Genomic DNA, 17,912 nt, shown 5'->3' with positions numbered 1-17,912 from the left:
TAAAAAATAATTAAAAGACAATATTTTGAAATATTTAAAATAAAATATTGTAAAAATAAATTTTATAATGATAATTAAATATTTATGTATATAAATTTTAAAATTAATTTTCAAAATATTTATAATACAAATAATTTTATAATAATTATTAAAAAAACAATACAATTATAAAATAATTAACTTTATTTTATTAATATTCATGTACTTTTAATATAACATTTTAACATTGATTAATGATATATATTATTATCTTATAACACCCTTCTATTTAAAGGCTCATGTCATAGTAATATACAATAAAATTAATTTAAGTTAATAATAATCACCACAGGAAACACATACATTCTGAGAAAACTTCGATTCCCTCGATACACAGTCATATCATTGAAACCTAACCCGCTTGGTATTTTGATTTCCATTCTGCTGATCTTTCCTTTTCTCGCTGCCATATTTACTGAGGGCAGGCCGTAATTTTGGATCCTCCTTTTTCGGATTATTATCTTCTCGTTGTTTTTTCACTTCATTTCCCAACATGTGATATAACTTTCGCGTGTCTTGTACACAGTTCGACTGACGAATCACTTCCTGCTCTCATCGAAATTCAGAAATTGAAGTTATTATATAAGGTTGGTTTAAAAAAAAATGGGATATTTAAATTGTGGATTTTAAGAATATTTTGGAATATAGTAATCAGCGAAAAGGTCAATTGTGTGATTTTTAATTCTTTTAGAAAAATTCAACAATTTCAATTTAATAATTCTATCGGTCTCTCTTTATACTTTTTGGAACAATGGCTAGTGATAATATTTTAAAATATTCCCTGAATCAACCATCTATATAATTTACAGGTTTATACAAGTTAAAAACCATTAAACCTGTGATTGAAAATAATTTCAAAAAAATCACCTCAAGTTGTTGAAGGGCACGGTTCCGTTGGTTTTTTTCAGGAACTTGTGAGATATTTTTAGAAATCTTCGTAGTTTCTAATTGATAATCTATGTCCATATCATGTTTGGACACACTTTTAAACTGCAAAACATACATTAACCAAAATCTTTACATATATTCAAATTACATAATTCAAATTTATTATTATATTTTATTTGTTAATTTAACTGCAAACAAAATTAACAAAAACACCACTTAAATAAAACCAAAACATCTAACTTTTATATATTATTATGATTTTTTTGCTGACTTCAAACAAAATTAACAAAAACATCACCTAAATAAAACCAAAACATCTGACTATTATTTATATATATATATATATATATATAAACATTATATACTTAAAAGCTATAATTATTTATATATATGAAGAGGAGATGAAATGTACATATTCATGGGTGAGAGCCTCTTTTGCAGTGCAGCGACGACCAGGATCAAAGCACAACAATCGAGATAATAGGTCGAGTGCCTCCTTTTCAACTTTTCCAAGTGTCTTATGTATTCTGCCAACCTATTGCATACCATAAACCTAGTTAATAAAAATATATGAACCATCTTCCTAATATATTTTTTCAATAAATTCTATATTATATATATGTATCCATTTTCATTTATATTTTCAAATGGAAAAAATAAATTATATATATATATATATATAATTTTTTTTAAATTATCAATGCGATTTATTTATTTTTCTATTAAGTAAGAGGTAAGTTAACAATGTTATATTAAAATAATAATTTAATTTAAAGATTAGAATAATAATTTAATTTAAAGTGATATTTGGTTAGATATATATGTATGAGACTTTTTTGTTTAGGAGATAAGTGACTTTTTTTTAAGTCTAATATGATATCTTTTTGTTTGTAAGGTGATGACTTAACTAGATACTAAATAGATGTAGGAGATTTTGTTGTTTGAGAGAAGAGACTCTTTTTAAGGATACTTCTTTGTTTTTAATAATATGAAAATATTTACAGGGATGTGATTATGGTTCAACAAGGTTATGGTTGAGCAATATTAGAAACTAATCGGAAATTGTTGAATAGGTCTAGCATGTGGTCTCTATAGCTAGACATAAACCTTGGAAATAAATATATGGCATATGGTGGCTTTTAGACATTGCAATCTATCAAGAACAAAAAGAAACAAATTTGAGAAGAATTTGCCCCATGGCCTTTAATTCTTTTGAAATAAAACATAAGGCATGCAGACATGGAGGTGGAATTCAAATCAAGAATCTCCTAGTAGGTTTCCTCCTTACCTAAGGAGAGAGGGTGATGGGGGTCTTCACTATGTTGTTTAGGTGGCATTCCTTCAAATCCCAACCTTCAAACCATATCGTTCATTTAGCGCCTAAAAGGGGCATTAACCCTTAAAACCATGTGTGATGCATTGTGATATGAGATGGGAAAATTCCTTATGAATCCTCATACTGTAGGTGGCATTCCTTCAAATCCCAACCTTCAAACCCTATCGTTCATTTAGTGCCTAAAAGGGGCATCAACCCTTAAAACCATGTGTGATGCATTGTGATATGAGATGGGAAAATTCCTTATGAATCCTCTTACTGTAGGTGGCATTCCTTCAAATCCCAACCTTCAAACCCTATTGTTCATTTAGTGCCTAAAAGGGGCATCAACCCTTAAAACCATGTGTGATGCATTTTTTCTTTGGTTTGAGATTTTTTCATTTTATTTTGTATATGTGATCCATTCATTTCCCTTTTTCCGGATTTTTGTTTTAGGTGTTTAGTCCTAAAAAATAGAATACGTTACCAAATTCCATTATTGATTGTACACTACATCTCTCAATTACTATATGGTGTTCCTTTGCTAGGATTAATTACCTACTATGCAAACAAGAGGAAATGGAGGGATCCAATATATTCTTTTTGTGGCTAATCATATAGAGGATCAAGGTGCTTAGAATGGGTGCTTAATAATCCAATATTACTCCTACATCAACTCTATCATCCATTGTATGGTTATCCTCCATTGGGATTCTTTGTCATGAAAGGAATCATGACTCAAGATAAAATTTTAAAAGTATACATATAAAAGAGACCAAATTCAAAAGAAGCTTTAATTAGACTAATGCAAAGATAAGATAGTAGGAAATATTGTGTAGAATATGTTTTTTAATCTTAATTTTATTTTTTAAACTTTTTTATTCTTTTATGTCTAGAGGAATCGATAACTGGGCCAATCTCATACTCATGTAACATATAGTTGATTCCAAACATTACCACTATAACCCCTAGGTGAACTACACTACCCCCAACACATGGCCATGGGTAAGAAACTGGGGATTTGAGCAGAACACCTTGTGTTCACATTTTCTTTACATTTTCATGGGCTTTTGCAAGATCCAATTTGGAAAATTGAGGTCTAAAACCTTCCATAGGTATTTTGAAGCATCAAATGATTTTTTCTTTAGTTCAAAATTTCTCTCTTGTGCTAGACCCTAGTTGTTATTTTACAATCAAAGACCCTTCTAATGGGGTAAGAAACATGTGAAACAAATTTCTATGCAAACATTATGCCCATGCTGACTTATCTATGTTTCATCTTAAAGCTGTAACGAGAATATCTATCAAAGAAAGTATTAGTCAAATACAAGAGAACTTAGATTCTGTACAAACACTTTCTCTTCTTGACATTAAGAAACTTTAGGTTGAAGCCCCCTGCAAGTTGACCTACTATGTTGATCACCATGGTATGAGTGGATGCCACATCAGCCCCCATTGCTCATACGTATGGGGCTAGCCACATGTGGACATTAAAGATGACACTAGAAGGTTCAAACCTATAACTATAGTTGAGGATTGACGGAGTCAAACCTTACCCCAAATTGGATAACAAGCTATGATATGTATTGGACCGCCAAGATGAGTATGGATTTTGTTTCTATTTCATTGCATTTTGCTCCATAAAGAGAAGATCAATTGGAAGTGGAAATTAGGGGGCATATCAAAGGGAGATCAAGATTTTGTAGCATCCATACAATCCATAAGTCTCATTCAACTCCATAGAGAGTACTTATTTCTTTGTACTTACACACATTCCATAAAAGAAAAGAAAGTAAAGTAAGCTCACCTTCAACCTAGGTTTTCCCTCCTAAGGTTTTTCAATGGAAAATGTTATTTTCTTATTGTAAATGGTATGTGTATTTCTCTATTCTATTTTCACATTCAAAATAATTTAATTAATTAAGAAAAAAAATTAAATAACTAAAAATACAAAATCTAAAAAACATAATAATAAATATTTTAATAATTTTATGATATATATTGTGATGAATGGTTTAAATAAAATATAAAAAAAAAATTATAGTTTTAATTAGAAAAGAAAAATAAGACAAAGTTTTACTTATAAAAGAATTTCTATAACGAAATTTATCTCACCCATTAGATATTTTGAAAAGGAACGAAAAAAGAAATTAACAATAGAGGAAGGAAATATGAACACCAATGAATTGAACAATAAAATAATCGAAGAATTAATTGATGAATTAAAGACGTTAACAGTAAACAAGCGACGTAATAATCGAAGAATTAATTGATGAATTAAAGAAGTTAACGGTAAACAAGCGATGTTAAAGAAAATTAGGAATTTTTAAGATGGATGTTAGACACGGAGATGAGGATAACCCTAAATGGCTTAGGCATATTAAAATAGCTTATTATTTCAAAATAATAATGGATGCCTATAAGATTCATGGGAAAGGACATCCATGATGTTACAATGGACCCCACAGAAATAATAAACTTCAATATAGATTCATGGGAAAGGACATCCATGATGTTACAATGGACCCCACAGAAATAATAAACTTCAATATCGTGGAAAGAACTAGTGAATCCACTATTGAAATAGAGTAATAATTTTTTTAAGGGTGTAACATCAAGTTAATTAAATATCATGAGGAATATTGAAAACCATGAAAAATAATACCTACAACATTAAGACATGGGATAATTTTGAAATATTGCAACGGTCAAGATAATCACACAAAGAATTATTTGAAAGATTATGAAATTATGTGCACTATATTCTCAAACAAAGAACCTTTGTTATTTTGGAAGGGTAGAATTAATAAGTAATATCATATTTTCACAAGGTATATAAAGTATTCAAATGGAAACATTTTTTACATATCCCATTTGAATTCCAACATGAAGCATCTATATGGGATTATATGAGAGAAGTAACTGAATACATATGAGTGATAGCTGGTATCATGTGTGGGGAAGTTTATTAATTTCTATATAAGTCTCATGTTAATTTTAAAGCACTTTATTAATTTTTATAGATTGAGTTATTACGTTTCTATATGAGCGAAGGTATCATGTGTAGGGAAGTCCATTAATACTTATATAAGCCCTATGTTAACTCTAAAGCACCTTATTAATCTTCATAGATTGAGTTATTACGTTTCTATTGTTGTATTGTTATGTCGGCTATAACTCTTCATTATACCATTTCATTAATTTATATCATTTTTCATATATATATATATATATATATATAAGGAGGTCTAGTCATAGGATCATCAAATCTTATCTTATACATTGTATTTATTCATTATAAAAAGAAGTCTCCTTGTTGAATTAGATTACAATTATTAGTTTCTTTTCTTTTCTAAGGTGTGCGATTCATGATATTCCTATGGTTTTGCTACTTCAAATAGGTCATCTTGACATTTTCTAAATAATAATTTTTTGGGATGTTTCAAATAGTAAAATTTTGAATGTATTATGAAGAGATCATGGGGGACATTTAAGATTTAGGTTTGTTATACTATTAGATATATGTTTTGGAAGTTAATTATTTTTTATTGATCTTGAAATCAATTTCAAACAAGTCATCTCATCATTTTTTTTATAACAATTTTTTGAGAATATTATAAACAATGAAATTATTGAAAAGAAACATAAAACATCACAAGGTACATTTGATAATAAAAAAAATTATATTCTAGTTCTCTATACTTTTAAAGGTACACCTTGTGGAAGTTAGAGTTTTTGAATGGTCTTGAAATTAGTTTGAAATCAATGATTTCCGAATTTTCAGACTGTAAAATTTTGATCATATTGATAAGTCATCTTAAGGTATGTCCGATAAAAAAATATTCCATTTCACTATAATTTTTAAGAATGACTCGAGGAAGTTATGCTTTTTGAATGATCCTGAAATCAAATTCAAAAATTTGATCTTGATTTTCACTATAATTTTTTCCTTAGGGAACTTCAAATTGTGAAATTTTTAGATATACGAGGAGACTTATTGAGGCACCTTAGGTAGAATTTTAATAATAATATTTGAATAATTGGACATGTGATATGCCTTACATCTTTACTTTTGGAGGGAAGTGATTTGGGAAAGTTACCACAACTTTCACTTCACATAAAATTTTGGTTATACCTATACAAGTATAAAGAAGGCATATCAAAGTATTATAGGCCAAAATTTTATATTCAGAAGTGCTCAAATATTAGAGGTGTATTATTACAAAGGTAAACTATCTAGATAATCTCCAAAATAAGGTTTTAAAAGTACATAATTTACAAGTGAAATAACTTCTAATTAGATGATCCATTTTTTTAGTGATTATAAGTTTGTATAAATAGGAGTATTGTTATTATTTTCCCATATGGCTCCAAAGAAATATCTAAAAGATGATACACCAATTAAAACTACCAAAGGCTCATCGAAGACCCATGAAGAAAGAAATGTAAGATTTCGAGTACTCATCCAAGTTAGAAAGTCAATTTACAAAAACAAATAATACTATGAGGGTTGATTTGTCAAAAGTGAAAGGATTAGATGGAAATAAGGAACAAAATATGGGGGAAAATTGTTGGAAATGATACTGAGAGGGGGGCTGAATATTAGTCATATCAATAACTTTTTCTTTCATACTCTGATTTATATACGCTACTTCAATGAAGGTAATTCGCGTGTACATGCAACTGTATTTAAGGAAACCAACGTATATCCAACAAACTTATGATTCAGTTAATTCATCATATGTTGATCTTTAATCAGTGCATCAGTACTTCATTAACCATATAAACAGTAACCATGTGCAGAGATAACAGAACAAACCATCACACATAAGAAACACACATGAACACCAAGATTTAAGATGGAAACCCAATGTGGGTGAAAACCACCTGCTGTTGTCGTCTTTGTCTTCTTTTAATAATAAGAAAATTTGTTTACAATCTTGTACTGGTGCAGACTCATACCAGTACGCAGGCTTCTACTTGCAGAAGGTTAAAACCTTCTCTCATTCTCCAGCTTCTACTGGAAGGGAGCTACAACCCCCTAGGTCTTGTACTAGCCAATATGTTTACTAGTACATAGGTGCCAACCTATAGAAAACTCCACTCTTCCACCAGGGACCATGTTTCATGAATTTTCAGACTGGATGCTCTTGGAACATATCAAAACATATGAAGACCTTGACTCATCAATAACCCATCAGAAATTTTGAAACTCAAACTTCATCAACCAACATGCAGTTAATCTGAAACAATCAGATCACTGTCATCAGAACACTGTGCTGAACCCAGAACCCTGCATCAACATTCAGAACCAACTGAAACCTCAAAAATTCATGTGTTAGACTGTATATATTACTTCAATGAAGAAAACCTGCGTGTATACGCTACTTCCTTCAACCCAACCTGCATATACCTCTAAAGATTCTGAATCATAAAATCTTTGAATCACAAACTGTACCAACCAGCAATATACTAAACATCTACTGTCAACTTACATAACTTTACACAAGCAAGCAACAGAAAACACTTCTTCTCACTTACACAATCAATCAAATATCAACTTCCTTAATCGTTCAGATTTACATTCAGATCTAAGAAGACTTCATTGACAGACAACAGTAAAATAGCAGCAACAATAAATCAGAAATACTGATATGACAGATTGGTCATCTCTAAACGTCAAGCCTTTTTTCTTGTATACGCTATTTGAAAGAACAGAACCTGTGTGTATATGCTCTTTGGCCAAGACAAACCTGCGTACAAATCTGCAAATATTGACTCAGAACTTTGTTGCAATTCCAGACTTCAGACAAACCTAGGTCATGATAGGTAACGAATAAAATACGTGCAAAACATCAGATCTAGCCTCAACCAATATCATATCATTCAAGAATAAGTCATTTCAGGTCTTATGATCCTGATCCAATATTGAAATCAAGGTGCACATAAATATTTCAGATCTAGTCCCAAACATAACCCTGCAACATAAAATATACTTCAGATAGAAGTATTCCTTAGAATCTTATTCACTTGCACACTGGCCTTATGATCCTCTCTTCTTTATATAGTTTTTAGCCTTTCTCAATACCATGGACCAAATCCACTTAAGACCAATACCTTGGATCAAATACCATGGATCGAATACCTCGGACTAAATACCTAGGGTCAATACCATGGTCCAAAGATACCTTGGACCAAATACCTTGGACCAAAACCATGGTTTTCAACATGTACACGCTTTGCCTTCTGTGGGAGTGTTTGTGTACGTTATACGTTTTTTCTGTTCTGAATACTTGCGTGTATACGCTGCTTGGACTAAGTGAACCTGCGTGTAACTCTTAAAATGCTCTTACATCATCTTCTTCCTTCTACTTCTTTATTCTGATCAATAGTCCTTAGTTCCATCTTCCTGATCCTCTGTAGCACTGCCCTGTTGCCTCTGAATATTCCTATTAGCCTCTTATCAAAACTAAGTTGACCTATAGAGTTTCCATCAAGGACAATACTTGTATCATAATGCCAACAATCTCCCCCTTTGGACTTGATGGCAACCATGATGGTGTTGACTACTGCAAGCTGTAAAGACTGTTAGAGATACCATACAACACCAAAATGCCAAAATACTCTCCCCCTTTGACATCAAGGGAAAATGGTGGACCACTCTACTCTCCTCCTTTGCATGATGCTATCCATATTCCCCCTGAGTACATGTTGTGTTTGCAGAGAGATGATTCAATATAATAACATGACACTATAACTCAACAAAGTGAGTATGACCTCCCTATGACCATGAACTCATACATACATCAACCACCCAACCAAGTGGGGATACACCATATTTGACTCATCTGCCCAACCAAGTGGGGATATACCAAAGTTTATACATGACAAAAATACAACAATTGTTACATCATCCATCCCAAGGATATTGGGGAAATAAATTACATCATATGACCAATATAACTCATTGAAATATAGACCATGACTGATGCAAATAAGAAATAGTTGAGTTCAAAAACCATAATGCCAACAATGTGGAACGTGAACACTCACCCTGAACCTGTGCATTGCCAACAAGTTATTCATCAAGGCCTCTTTGTCAGCAGATAAGAATTTAATGAGCAAAGTATATCAGCAGATTGTAGTCATAAAAAATCAGACAAAGCATAGAGCCTGAACCACTATTTTTCTATTAGAAAAACATATATGCTCTTTCAGCCAAGGAAACCTACGTGTACCCACGCATATACTTCATGAAACCAGTGTGTAGTAAAATTCCTCTGAAAAATTGGATTTAATAGTGGGATGATGCAGCAACAACTCCCAACTTTTGTCTGAGATATTCAAATGTTTCTATGGGCAGTGGTTTAGTGAATATATCAGCAACTTGTTCTTTGGAGGGGACATACTTCAATTTGAAATTTTGTTCAAGCACTTATTCTCGTAGAAAATGGTATTTGATGGGTATGTGCTTGGTATTGGAGTGCATGACTGGATTCTTTGAAATACTGATGGCACTTGTATTATCACATAAAATGGAGATGGGTGGAGTACATGTGATCTGAATGCCTTGCAAAGTTTGCATCATCCAAAGTAGTTGTGTGCAGCAAGATGTAGCAGCCACATATTTTGCTTCAGCTATAGATAAAGCAACTGAACTTTGTTTCTATCTGAACTAGGACACTAACCTGGAACCCATATAGAATGCACCACCACTAGTGATTTTTCTATCATCAACACTTCCTGCCCAATCTGCATCTGTATATGCATGAAGAGTAAGATCTGCATCTCTAGGATACCATAGTCCAAAGTCCTGAGTTCCTTAAAGATATTTGAAAATTATTTTGACTGCCTAAAGGTGTGATTCCTTTGGATTTTCTTGGAATCTTCCAACTATTCCTACTGCATGCATGATGTCAGGTCGGGTACCTGTTAGATAAAGCAGACTGCCAATCATGGATCTGTAAGTGGGTTGACATACTTCTGTTGATTCATCATTTGAGCTGAGATTGCATCCTGTTACCATTGGGGTACATACAGGTTTAGAATCTTCCATTATGTACCTTTTTAATATCTGTTTGACATATTTGGTTTGTGAAATAAAATACCATCTTTAGTTTGTTGAACTTGTAGACCAAGAAAATAGGTAAGTTCACCAAGCAAGGACATTTAAAATTCATGCTGCATTACTGGAGCAAAATTTTGACTCATGGATTCTTCAATGCTACCAAAAATGATATCATCAACATAAACAATAATAATTAGCAATTTATCATTTTCAATATTTGTATATAAATTGCTATCTGCAGAACCTTTTGTAAAACCTTGTTGGTGTAGATATTTGTCAAGGCGGTAATACTAGGCCCTTGGAGCCTGTTTCAGACCATAGAGAGCCTTTTTGAGTCTGCATACAAGTTTTGCATCATTTCCAAGAATGAATCCTTCTGGCTGTTCAATATAAACTTCTTTTTCTAAATCTCGATTAAGGAAGGTTGATTTTACATCCATTTGGTATACTTTGAATTTCTGAAAATTGGAAAGAGAAAGAAACATCCTTATGGCTTCAAGTTTGGCAACAGGTGCAAAAGTTTCTTCAAAATCTATACCTTCTTATTGAGCTCACCCTTTACAAACAAGTCTGGCCTTGTTTCTAATGACTTCCCCATTTTCATTCAGCTTGTTCTTGAATATCCATTTAGTTCCTATAATATTTTTATCACGAGGTCTAGAAACTAATTCCCAAGTATCATTCTTTTAAATTTTCTTAAGTTCTTCATCCATGGCCTTGACCCAACATTCATCTTTGCATGCTTCATTTACATTTTGAGGTTTGGTGGAGGATAATAATGCTAGATAGCTTGAGGTCCATGTAATAGTTCTTGTCTGTACACTAGCCTCCTTTTCCCCTAAAATTTGAGTTTCTGGATGATTTGTCTAAACATACCTAGACGGAGTCTTTTCTTCTACCATTATATCTTCTTTTGGTGCTTCATTGGTTTTTGCTTCAATATAATTTTGATTTGATGTGGGAAAGTAATCCCCATCTTCCTCATTGTCATAATCTTCTGTTTATTTTATCTGTTTTGGATTTATGCATGCTTCATCAACTACAACATCAATGCTTTCAACAATTTTCCCAAGTCTTTTATTATAACATTTATATCCTTTACTTCTGGAAGAATAACCAAGAAGAAGACCTTCATCTACTCTGGGTTCAAACTTACCAAGTTTTTCATTAGTCCTTTTGATAAAACATTTTCTTCCAAAAACTTTAAAGTATTTTACAATAGTAGTCTTACCATACCAAATTTCATGTGGAGTTAGAGTGCTATTTACCCGAACATTTGCTTTATTGAGAATGGTCACGACAACGAATGCAGCTTCACCCCAGAAGGTTGCATGAGTTCCAGATTCATCTAGCATGGCTTGAGCCATTTGTTGAACTGTTCTGTTCATCCTTTCTACTACACCATTTTGCTAAGGTGTTCTTGTAGTGGATAATTCCCTTTTTATTCCATGTTGTTCACAAAAGTCAAAGAATTCATCCGATATAAATTCCCCTCCTCGATCAGATCTGAGGCATTTGATTTTTCGATCTGATTCATTTTCAACCAAAGCTTTGAAGGCTTGGAACTTTTCAAATGATTCATATTTATGATTTAGAAGACCTATCCAACACATTCTGGAAAAATCATCAATGAACAAAATAAAGTATTCTTCTCCACGAGGTGACTTTTTCCTTGTTGGTCCACATAAATCAGTATGGATAAGTTCAAGAGGCTTACTAGTTGACCCTTCGTTTTCCATGAAGTGAACTCTCATTTGCTTACCGATTTGACATGGTTTGTATATTGTATTTTCTGGGATGCTGATATCTAGAAGATCATGAACAACCTTGAGTCTGCATGCTTTTCTTATTTGAGAAAAGCTTAGATGTCCCAATCTTCTATGCCATAGCCAGTTTTCATCATTTTTTCTTAGATAACACTGTTGTTGTCCTCCTTTGAGTATGTATAAGTTGTTTGGATTTCTTGTACCTTTGATCACGGTCTCTCTTGTATCAAGCTCACGAACAACACATCCGTTTGATCGAAACACCACTTCATTTCCTTGATCACACAGTTGACACTCAATAGGTTATGATTTAAACCATCGACATACATAACATTTCTAGTTTTAACCTTTTCTTTCAAGAAAACAGAACCTTTACCTTTTATGACAACTGGAGTGTCATTTCCAAATGAGACATTCTTTTCCTTTTCTAAGGCATTATATGAGTGAAGTTTCTCTTTGTCACCTGTCATGTCTTTGGAGCATCCACTGTCGATGTGCCACTGATTTTCTTGTCCTTCTACATACAAGGCTATACGACATATTTCTGTTTGAGATTCTTTCCTTCTCCATATCTTGGGATTTAATGGCGTTTGCTCCTTTTGAGGTGTTTGCCAAAATTTTCTCCTGCATTCAAATTCTTCAGAACCAAAGTTGTTACATATTGAGCATTCTATTTCATTTTCAAGAGGAAAAAAGTCATTATAGGAACTTCTCTTAATCCCTGTTACATTCCTTTGGTTTCATGCTTCTCTAGTCATGATGGTTTTGTAAGAAACACATTGAGCAGCTTTGTGCCCAAAATTATGACATGAAAAACATTGCCCATTAAAGAAGTTTCTGCGACTATCGAATCTATTTACCTGTTGATTGTAGTTTCTATTGATATTCATCTTTGGAGAAAATTGAGTATGATTTGCCTGAGGTTGGTTGTGGCTTCTATTGATATTCATCCTTGGAGAAAATTGAGTATGATTTACCTGGTGATCAGCTTTATGCCTTTGCTGACGATTGTCATACTGTTCACTGGTCTTTGCTACATCAAGATAGCTTTTGGTGGAGGTTGACAACTTCTGTGATTGAGATGCTTCTTCAGTATATCCAAGACCTGTCTTTATCAAAGGAGAACACTGAACTTTGATAATTTCATTTAAAGTTTCTGATCCTTTAGCAAATCTAAGATTGAGAGATTTTGTTTTCTTAAGATCGTTTCTTAGACCCACAATTTCACATTCTAGTTTTTCATTGTGTTTCTCTTTTTCAGCAAGTTGGTATGTCAAGGTCTCTATGATCATATTCTTTTCTTCTAAACGGATTTTGAGTTTAGATATTTCTTCATGAAAGTTTTCCTCTTCTAAAGCATCCTAAAAATCATCATTGTCATAAGCCATGAGAATTCTATAATCATCACAGTTAGATAAACCATCACTATCCTCTTCTAAACTATCCCAAAAATCATCGCTATCATAAGCCATGAGAAGTATGTAATCTTGTCCAGTTTCATCTTCATCACTATTAGATAAACCATCGCTATCTTCATGAGTATAGTAACTCCTTCTATTCACAACTTGTTTCCTATTCCCTTTTGCATATTCCTTTCCTTTTTCATATTTATCTTTATGAGGACATCTAGCAGCATAATGACCGACTCTACCACAAGCAAAGCATTTGAAAGGTCGCTTACATCTGAACCTTCCAGAACCTTGTTGAAGCTTCTTGACAAAATTTACCTCATATTCTTCTTCTAAAATGTGTCCTGATTCATTTTGTTCTTCCTTTTCTTTTCCTTTTGCTGAACCTTTAAATGTGGCTTCTCTCATATTTGATGGACCTCCTTTTCTCATCTCAAAAGCAGTTAGGATTCTGTGAAGCTGTTTCATAGTGATATTTTGGAGATCTTGCTTTTTCTTCTATGGCAGACACTTTTGATTCAAATTTAGCAGACAAGGATCTCAAAATTTTCTCAACTAAGGTAACTTCCTTTATTTCTTCACCCAGATTCTTCATACAATTAACAACCTCATCTATACATAAGAAGTAACTAGCTATACTCTCATCACTACGCATCTTAAGAGTTTCATATTGAATTCTAAGAGTTTGAAGCTTAGCACGTTTTCCTTTTCTCATCTCAAAAGCAGTTAGGATTCCATGAAGCTATGTCATAGTGATATTTTGCAGATCCTGTTTTCCTTCTATGGTAGACACTTTATTTCAAATTTAGCAAACAAGGATCTCAAAATTTTCTCAACTAAGGTAACTTACTTTATTTTTTCACCCAGATTCTTCCTACAATTAACAACCTCATCTATTCGTAAGAAGTAACTAGATATATTCTCATCACTATGAATCTTAAGAGTTTCATGCTGAATTCTGAGAGTTTGAAGCTTAGCACGTTTTACCTGAGAGTCCCCTTCGTAGCTCTGAACGATTTTGTCCCATATCTCTTTAGCTGATTTGAGATGCATAACTTTGACAAACTCGAATTGCGACAAACTTCCCAATAAAATATTGACATCTTTGGCATTGGTTTTTCATATTTCTTTTTACCTACCGTGTCTGTAGGAATTGTTATTGGAAATTTATATCCTCCTTCCAAAATTTCCCAGATATTTGTTCCAAGAGATTGTACATAGGTAGTGGTTCTTATTTTCCAATAAACAAAGTTTCTCCCATCGAAGATTGATGGTCTGATGGATCCCGTGCTTTCGTGATTATTCATCTTGATGGATCTTCCTTCAAGCGACCAAGCTTATTCTGAAGGACTTGCTCTGATACCAATTGTTAGAAATAATACTGAGAGGGGGGGTGAATTAGTATTAGTCAGATCAATAACTTTTTCTTTTCATACTCTGATTTATATATGCTACTTCAATGAAGGTAACTCGCATGTACATGCAACTGTATTTAAGGAAACCAGCGTATATCCAACAAACTTATGATTCAGTTAATTCATCATATGTTGATCTTTAATCAGTGCATCAATGCTTCATTAACCATATAAACAGTAACCATGTGCAGTAATAACAGAACAAACCATCCCACATAAGAAACACACATGAACACCAAGATTTAAAGTGGAAACACAACGTGGGTGAAAACCACCTACTGCTGTCATCTGTCTTCTTTTAATAATAAGAAAATCTCTTTACAATCTTGTATTGGTGCAAACTCATACCAGTACGCAGGCTTCTACCTGCAGAAGGTTAAAACCTTCTTTCATTCTCCAGCTTCTACTAGAAGGGAGCTACAACCCCCTAGCTCTTGTACTAGCCAATATGTTTACTAGTACGTAGGTGCCAGCCTATAGAAAACTCCGCTCTTCCACCAGGGACCACGTTTCATGAATTTTCAGACTGGATGCTCCTGGCACATATAAAAACGTATGAAGACCTTGACTCATGAATAACCCATCAAAAATTTAGAAACTCAAACTTCATCAACCAACATGCAGTTAATCTGAAACAATCAGATCACTGTCATTAGAACACTGTGCTGAACCCAGAACCCTGCATCAACATTCAGAACCAACTGAAACCTCAAAAATTCATGTGTTAGACTATATACGCTACTTCAATGAAGAAAACCTTCCTGTATACGCTACTTCTGTCAGCCCAACCTGTGTATACCTCATATTCTGAATCATAAAATCTCTTAATCATAAGCTGTACCAACCAACAGTACTCTGAACATCTACTGTCAACTTACAGAACTTTACACAAGCAGGCAACAGAAAACACTTATTCTCACTTATACAATCAATCAAATATCAACCTCCATATGCATTTAGATTTACATTAAGATCTAAGAAGACTTCATTGACAAACAACAATAAAATAACAGTAGCAATAAATTAGCAATATTGATCTAATAGATCAGTCATCTCTGAACATCAAGCCTTTCTTTTGTATACACTACTTGAAAGAACAAAACCTGCATGTATATGCTCTTTGTCCGAGACAAACCTGCATACAGATTTGCAAATATTGACTCAAAACTTTGCTGCAATTCCGACTTCAGACAAACCCAAATCATGATAGATAACGAATAAAATAGGCGCAAAACATCAAATCTAGCCTCAACCAATATCAGATCATTCAAGAATAAGTCATTTCAGGTCTTATGATCCTGATCCAATATTGAACTCAAGGTGCACATAAATATTTCAGATCTAGTCCCAAACATAACCCTACAACATAAAATATACTTCAGATAGAAGTATTCCTTAGAATCTTATTCACTTGAACACTGGCCTTATGTTCCTATCTTCTTTATATAGTTTTTGGCCTTTCTCAATACCATGGACTAAATCCACTTAGGACCAATACCTTGGATCAAATACCATGGACCGAATACCTCAGACTAAATACCTAGGGTCAATACCATGGTCCAAAGATACCTTGGACCAAATACCTCGGACCAAAACCATGGTTTTCAACATGTACACGCTTTTCCTTTTGTGGGAGTGCGTGTGTACGGTTTTTCTGTTCTGAATACCTGCATGTATACACTGCTTGGACTAATTGAACCTGCGTGTATCTCTTAAACTGCTCTTACATCATCTTCTTCCTTCAACTTCTTTATTTTGATCAACAGTCCTTAGTTCCATCTTCCTGATCCTCTGTACCACTGCCCTATTGCCTCTGAATATTCTTGTTAGCCTCTTATCAAAACTGAGTTGATTTGTAGACTTGCCATCAAGGAAAATACTTGTATCATAATGCCAACAAAAATAAAGAAAACCTTGAAAATAAAATGATGGATGAAATGGAAAAGAAGATGAATGATAATAAAAAGAAATGAAAAATGTCAAGAAAGATACAAAAACCCATCAAAAGAATTACAAACCATTCTATTAAAGGATCTCCTTAAAAGGGATACAAAGATATAAGGAAATCATGAACACAAGGTGAAGCATGGTTTTGAGACTCAATCATATATGGGGTGTATTTTATCATGATTGGAGAGAAAGAAACTTAAACTATAAAATCATACTCATGACTATTCAATCTAAGATTCACATAATCAGGGCTGCAAGTCAATGACAAGTAATTATTATATTCCAAAGATCGATACGATTTTTTTATGGTAATGATCCTATAATATGGATATTATATATGGAGAGATACTTTGATCTACACAAGTGGCATCCTTACAAAAGGTAAATATTACATCCATGTTTTCATAATGTCATGGATGGCATAAATGGCTTTTTGAAAGGAAAAATGATTCTATGATATCATGATCCATTTTTAAAGAGGAATTGATAGGACATTATGAGGATATTAAGAGAAATACATTCTTTAGTCATTGGTAAATATTTGACAAAAACTTCTAGTTAGAGACTCATGGAAAGAACATTTTAGAGGATAATTTTTTAAACCCCTTTATGTGAGCTTTGAAGAAGGAATCCAAGATGACAAAATGTTCTAGTTAGACTCATGGAAAGAACATTTTAGAGGATAATTTTTTAAACCCCTTTATGTGAACTTTGAAGGAAGGAATCCATGAGGAGGTGCATCTGTTTGAACATGAATCCCTAGAGCATGATTTTAGTCTAGAGAGGAAATTAAAATGTATAATTATGGCTACTAAAATACTATAAATAAAATCATTCTTCCTCTCCTAAACCAAGAAGGTTGATACCTCAACAAATCATGGATGAAAGAAGAGAAATGGGAATATGTTTCAACAATGACAACAGGTATAATAGGGGCATAAATGGAGTGAGAAGAAATTATTCTACATAGATTTTGAGGATGAGGAATATCAAGAATTAGAACCATCACAGGATCTAGAGGTAGAAGATATTTTTCCAATAATATATTTTCATGCATTGGAT

At 32.9% G+C, this 17,912-nt stretch overlaps 1 protein-coding gene across 1 annotated transcript in view; it reads right to left on the bottom strand.

The window, feature by feature from the left end:
- Positions 1-381: 381 nt before the first annotated feature.
- The window catches only part of LOC149158192 (mitogen-activated protein kinase mpkC-like), a 298,794-nt gene continuing 281,263 nt past the window's right edge, over positions 382-17,912 (bottom strand). Inside the window, exons 12-14 of the mRNA XM_089433910.1 lie at positions 1,340-1,462; positions 907-1,029; positions 382-585 (exon numbers count right to left, since the gene is read on the bottom strand). Of these exons, the coding sequence (XP_089290036.1) occupies positions 382-585; positions 907-1,029; positions 1,340-1,462 (450 nt within the window). The remainder of the gene's footprint in view (positions 586-906; positions 1,030-1,339; positions 1,463-17,912) is intronic.

Source organism: Pinus tabuliformis, chromosome 5_2, assembly GCF_031772625.1.
Source record: "Pinus tabuliformis cultivar Carrire ecotype Pingquan chromosome 5_2, CPIR1, whole genome shotgun sequence".
NCBI lineage: Eukaryota > Viridiplantae > Streptophyta > Pinopsida > Pinales > Pinaceae > Pinus > Pinus tabuliformis.
The sequence above is the reverse complement of the archived record's forward strand: the minus strand, read 5'-3'. Positions and strand labels throughout refer to the sequence as shown.